The sequence below is a fragment of the Calliphora vicina genome, chromosome 1, assembly GCF_958450345.1.
Source record: "Calliphora vicina chromosome 1, idCalVici1.1, whole genome shotgun sequence".
Classification (NCBI taxonomy): domain Eukaryota; kingdom Metazoa; phylum Arthropoda; class Insecta; order Diptera; family Calliphoridae; genus Calliphora; species Calliphora vicina.
The window spans coordinates 53,269,492-53,276,189 of NC_088780.1; the positions used below are offsets into that span (position 1 = coordinate 53,269,492).

General features: G+C 30.0%; 1 protein-coding gene across 1 annotated transcript; it reads right to left on the bottom strand.

Annotated features, from left to right (window-relative positions):
* Nucleotides 1-455: 455 nt before the first annotated feature.
* On the bottom strand, nt 456-5,024 carry LOC135961745 (fibrinogen C domain-containing protein 1-like). Its single transcript, XM_065513306.1, has 6 exons — nt 4,914-5,024; nt 4,566-4,663; nt 4,466-4,506; nt 1,351-1,396; nt 733-1,269; nt 456-655 (listed from the first exon to the last, which is right to left on the bottom strand). The coding sequence occupies exons 1-6, from the start codon at nt 4,992-4,994 to the stop codon at nt 535-537; spliced, it is 924 nt and encodes a 307-aa protein (XP_065369378.1). The 5' UTR covers nt 4,995-5,024; the 3' UTR covers nt 456-534.
* Nucleotides 5,025-6,698: the final 1,674 nt, after the last annotated feature.

The following is a 6,698-nucleotide window of genomic DNA, read 5'->3' on the forward strand; positions in this document are numbered from 1 at the left end:
TATGTTTTAACGTATTTAGTCTATTAAGACATTTTATAAATATTTCATTACGTTTTTGAATTAATTGGATTGCAAGATAAACAAGAATTTTTGATTCTTTTATTTTTGCATTTAAAAAAATAAAAAAATTAACATATTTTGTTCAATAACATTGTTACCAAATGATTGAATTTTACCATCCGGCATCACATAAAACCAATAATTTGCCGTAACCAAACTGACATATAAACAGAGAGTTATTTAATTGCAAATAATTTTTATTTGCGAATAGGCTACGTATAAACGTAGTATATGAATTTTATCTTTGAATAAAATAGCGTTTCCAATTTTTAGCCATTATCGTACTTTAATTATATCTCTTGAAGTAATAAAATTATTAAACAATCGCAAGTTTTTGCTGAGTAGTTAAAAAACGCTAAAAAATACTGGCTGATAAAACGAATAAAAAATTTAAATAGATGTGATCTGATACGAATACAATCCAGGTTTATTATTTATCAAATTAGTTTTAGCAGCTAACTATTTTTAGATAAACTAAAATCTACGACGTCGTATCATCATTTTGGCATATTTCAGCGAAGCAGTATAAGTACTAAATGTTTTCCAATTCACACCCTTGCCAAATTCATTATCACCATAATGACCATTTAGATTGCTAAAGAAAAAAAAAACACAAAAGAAATACAACTAGTTAAAGATATTGAATCTAAAAAATATTTGTATAAAATTCACCTCACATGGCAGGCATTATACCACCAGGCACCAATAAACATCACGGCACAATTGTTGCTATGCCCATCGTTATCACGATCTTTTGTGGTAAACTTAAAACCGACCGAATGCTGTAACGAATCTCCTGCTGTGCCCGAATATCTTCCAAGTTTCTTTAATTTGTACATTTCCGAAGCATTGGCAATTGCGAAGGCATCATATTTGGCATAGGCCATCTTTTCATTGACATCTTCCATCTCTACAATTAATTCTTGCGGACCATTGTTGTTGGTCAGCGCATACAACTTATGCAAGCCGATGAAGAATTCACCATCAATGTCACCAAAACCCATCTGATAGTCATCCCAATTGCGATAGAAGTCCACTGAACCATCTTGACGTCTTTGTATAACAATCCAATCACCATCTTCAGTTTTGGCATCGCATTCAACGTAAAATGACGGCTCAGTGTAGGGTGGAATTTGGATTTTATAAAATCCACTGCGATGAGTACATGCTGTGGCCTCAGCACAATCTTTGGGTAGAGAATCACGCTGGCTGGGAATTAATAAGTATGTTTATTAAATTGTATTATTTTCAATATATAAGTAATACATATGTAAGTATGTGTTTACTTACCATTTCTTGGGTAATGTATCAACTCGTATATCAAACATTGGCAAATCTGTTGTAATAGAAAAATATTATCAATTAAAGGTTTACAATTTATAAATCCTAAATATATTATTGTTCTAATTGCAAGATACTTCAAATACTACTTCATTTTACATGGTTCGGCTGAAAATGGTCGATTAGTAATCGTGGCACCTCGCATACATAGAACAAGTCCTCATAGTGAAAATTAATTTAAAAACCGTATCTTAGAACAATTGCTATTGAAACAATATTCCTCAAATATAAGTAAAATGTGAATCGAAACACTTCTACCGATTTTTGAAGAATTAGTCCATAACTGCAACCTCCCGAAAACTGAACTTCCGAAAGTAAGTAACAGATGAGATAAAATTCAATTCGAATTACATAATTTTAACCAACATAATCTATGTATTTGAAATTTCCAGAGGGCGTGGCACCTTCCATACAAAGTAAATAGTTATTTATTATACCTGGTGAACTATAATTGTTAAAGCCGGTATTTATTTTGGTACCATTGTGCGCAGCTTGGCAGAAAATTGGTAAATTGGATAAATGGGCGTGTAAAGTAAAAAGTTATAATTAATTGTGACAATCTTCACACTTTATACGAATCAATTTCTTATCACTGCATACTAGCTAGAGTGCTCCAAGATTGTATGGACGAAAAAAATGTTCTAGGTACAGGCCGTCCCCCCTCTAGAATGGTTCTATGTATTGTAGAAACTCGTTGTGTAAAATATTTGGATGATAGGATAACGATAACTGGTGCCGCAACGACGCTGAAGTTTTGAGGTGCATTTACAGGGGGGAAAATGCAATTTTTTTAGTTTTTGTAAAAATGTTGTCATTAAATAATTACTTTTGCAATTTAATTTAAACGAATCGAGAGGTACATGTAATTGTCGTTCTAATAAGATATAAAAGACAAAAATTGGTTAAAAAATATTAAAGTTATTAAAAAATCGCCAGGCCAGACACGTTAATGGCCTGGTGATTTTTTAATAACTTTAACATTTTTTAACCAATTTTTGTCTTTTATATATTATTAAATTAAATTGCAAAAGTATTTATTTAATGCCAACATTTTTACAAAAACTGAAAAAATTGCATTTTTCCCCTTGTAAATGCACCTCAAAACTTCAGCGTCGTTGCGGCACCAGTTAGCGTTATCATATCATCCTAATATTTTACACAACGTGTTTCTACAATACATAGAACCATTTTTTGGAGCACTCTACTGCATACAGATTAACCAAAAATTGGAAAAGGGGGTGTGGCAAGTTCAATTCAAAGTAAATAGCTATTGCAAAATATCTTGAGAATTATAATTGTGGAAGTCTTCAAAATGTTTTCATTTTACAAAGTTCGGTTGAAAATGGGCGGTAGTGGATGAGAGAGCGTGGCACCTCCCATACAATTATGGTGTTTTCTTTTCTGACACAAAATGTTGCCTATATATTTTGTACCATTTATTAAAGGTTACACATACCTAGGGTTTTTATCCCGGGAATTCCCGGTACAAATTTTGCCAATTTTTCACTACCCGATTCCCGGGATTTTTAGTCGGGAAACCCGGCAATTAAAAACTGACGAAAATACATAGAAAACAAGTTAGAACTCTATTCTTTCACAGTTTTTTGCTTATATCACGGCAATAATAGACCGCTTATTATTATTTGCGGTTTTTCGTATGAAAATTTAAAAAGTGAATTCATTATTTAAAGAACTTATTTCTTATTGAATCATTCTAATTTTTTTAAATTTCTTTATCGAATGCATAACAAAATAGCTTTCTTTATTCGGATTCTTTAATTACGGATTATGATTTTAGTGAATTAAGCTCAAATTTTATTAATTAATGTGAAGCTCTGATATTTAATAATTATAACACTAAGTTTTCATATGAAATTTGGCTATAATATTCCTAATTTACAGTATCATTATATATTCCCGATTCCCGAGAATCAAAAAAGGTCGGGAAATTAATATGTTGCATTTTCAACGATCACAATAGAACAAAAATCATTACCATTTATGCACTTTTCTTTTATGTAGCTTGTAAATATTATAAAACGATACTTTTTGCTTAGATAAAAAGTGGTGCATTTCTAACCCTTTGATAAAATTGAATTAGAAAAGAACACGACCAAACTACATTTTATTCAGAAAAGAACACAAAGAAGGGTAAAAGGCAGAATAAATGCATCATTTATGCCAGAAAAGAAAACACAATTAGTGTTGCCAATTTAGCCTTTATCTGGTTAAATTTAACCCAATCTTGTTTAGCCAGTAAAAAAAATAATTTAGCATACAATGTAAATTGTTAATTTCTGATATCTGAAGAACTATAAATCGTATTTAAACTTTGTACGAATTAACTTTTTATCACTATACGAAGTTTGGATTTATTTCATTACCATGGTACGTAGTTGGCTGAAAATGTGACAGATTGGAGTAATTATTTTTGAATATTTGAAAAAAAAATAATTGTGAAAGTCTTTAAGATTAGTACGGATGTATTTCTTACCACTGTACGAAGTTTAGCTAAAAATAAGAGAGATCGGAACAGTGAGTGTAGGACCTCTATTACGTTGTTTGGCTGATATTGGACGGAATCGGTTTAGTGGGAATGACCCTTCTCATATAATGAAAATAGTTGTGGTAGAATATCTGAAGAATTATAAGAGTTAAAGTAAAGCTTGAAGTGAGTTATTTTGTTACCATTATGCATATTAGATATACAAATGGGTGGGATCAGAACATTGGAGGGGTATATAACAGAATTTTCTCTAAATATGAATATCATTAAAAATTTGAATGTTAAGAATTTCAATAATTTCCTTTGACAATTTCAATTTGTGATGAGTCAGTCGACCTACTAGAAATATTAGTTTTCCACTTTTAAATACAAATGTTTCTTCTTTTATAACACAGAGATAATAGTATATATATTTTGATTGTAATAAGAAAATATATTGCTAATCAAATGATTCAGTCTAAATATAAATTAACTAGAAAAATGTTTATATACAAATTAAATACAAATCTTCAGAGCCAAATAAAACTCCAAAATATTTAAATATTAATTTGTACTAACCTTTATGTTTGGTGTTATTAAGTTCTTGATTATCTTCGAATCTGAAAAAGTCATTGACAATAATTTAATGCTGCCGTTTGCAGTCATTCATCATACTTACTGTGCCTTCAGTTCTTGCATAGTTGTTTTGATTTCAATAAAATCGTTAAATAGTTTTCGAAGGGCCTGTTCTCCACCCTCAATAACAATTTTGTTGCACTGAAATAATAAAGCAGAATTCGGAAGCTAAGAAACGAATCATGTTTTGTTGTATTATTTCATATTCCAATTTCGTAGTGCTAAAACTTTCAATTTGTGTCTGTTTAATGCAAAGTTCTGAGAAAACTTTCGTCCACAAAATAAGCATAGGTTTCATATTCGTCACTAGTTTAATGCCACTTTGTTATCACTAAATTTGGCGTTCCAAATTTTTAAAACAGATAATTATGTTTAATTTCTTGTGAATTACCTCATTGTTTTCCAAGGTAAGTATTTCGAATATGAAACTTAAAATTAAAAAACTTATACAAAATGATTTAAATAGCAACATGTTTAATTATGATCTGTTTAGTTGAATAGCACAATTAATACTAAACACTTTTCTGAGACGTTTATAGAGATCAAATTTAAATAAACAAACAATAAAATACGAATTTAAAATACCTTACACAAAAAATATGATTTGTACTTGAATCGATTCAGAAACATTTTCGTACAATAAGTACGTTGTCCATTTCACATATAACATATTTAAACCATAACTAAGAAAGCAGCTTATAAATATATTATTAACTGGTTTAGTATATTATTCCATGATTCAGGGTATAACAAAGTCGACCACGTGTCTCGTATAAGTACGTCAATATTGTTTGGGATTTTTCTTTTTTTACATTGATAAGAAATTTATAAAAAGAAAACAGTATCAAATGATAATGAGATTTAATTATAATATACATATTTAAATTAAAGTGATTTGTAAACCACCGGAGGCAAACGTTTTATCCCTAGACAGACAAAAAACAGATTTAATGTTCCATTATATTGTAACTGATTATTTCACTCTGTTTCACTTGAAGACAATGTGGTAGTTTTGTGTGAATCACTATCACAGTGTTGCCTATTTAGCATTTTTAGTGCCAGATCTAACACTTTTAAAACTCATTTAGCTCCAAAAAATGCATCTAGCACCTGGCTCCTTTCCAATGCAGAAGAGTTTTATAATATTTCATAAAGCCGATTTTCATTTCGCACCAGAGTAAGAAATCGTTAAGACTTGACAAATGCCGATATTTCAGAAATTATTTGCCTGGGCGAATGCGGTTTTTGATAGACTCCAGAGGAGAAAACCTTTGCGCCCATACGAAGGACGGCAATGCAAAAAGTGTTTAGTATGCGCAGCCGGTTTTAATGCACTTCAAAGGATAACATCTTTGAAAATAAATTTTAGTAACCGAAGAAATACCCCAAAGTAGAACCCAACAAAAAATTAAATAACTCCCAATATGAAGATATTTTCACTTGGATGAAATAATTCCCAATTAGAGTATCCGAAACCGGTCAACCGGTTTTTCATATTTGTACACTCCAACGGTTTCGGTTTTTTGACAAACCGGTTTTTGTAAGATGGTTAAACGGTTTTAATGATATATATTTTCTAAAGCTCATTCAAACATATTTATGAAACTTTATTACCAATGGTAATTTACCATTTTTAAAAATTTTGATTTATTTTATAGAAAATTATAGCATTTGATAATATTTCGTAAAAAATTGCAAAAAGATAGAGCCTTAAGAAGATTTAGTACACATTTCTTAAAATATTTCCCATTAGCGTCCACAAAAAAAATAAATTTAAGGAGAGCTTTTTCATATTAAATAAAAAAAATTGTCTAATTGTGACAAAAAATTTGACAATTAATCAGTGAATTTTAAACGATCAAATATTGTGACCAGTATTATAATATTGAAACATTCTTAACAATTACCCAGGAAAATCGTATTAATGTCAACTACATACTGTATGCATTACTTAGCAGTAGTTACGTAATGGTTGGTTAATAATTTCATATATGAACACATTTTTCCGTTTTCTTAAAATATACTTTATATTTTCTAAAGTATAAAACCAAACGTTAACTCATTTGAAAATGAGAATTGTTCTATGTATTGTAGAACCACGTTCTGTAAAATATTAGGACAATAGGATAAAGTTAACTGGTGGCGCAACGGCCCTAAAGTTTGGAAATGCATTTAC

What these genes read in the sequence shown, in the direction of transcription:
- LOC135961745 (XM_065513306.1), bottom strand. Translation starts at nt 4,994, where the DNA reads ATGTTGCTATTTAAATCATTTTGTATAAGTTTTTTAATTTTAAGTTTC. An exon ending in ATGCAAGAACTGAAGGCACA is followed by an intron (nt 4,507 to 4,565) that starts GTAAGTATGATG and finishes TGACTTTTTCAG; the next exon opens with ATTCGAAGATAATCAAGAAC. An exon ending in TAATAACACCAAACATAAAG is followed by an intron (nt 1,397 to 4,465) that starts GTTAGTACAAAT and finishes CTATTACAACAG; the next exon opens with ATTTGCCAATGTTTGATATA.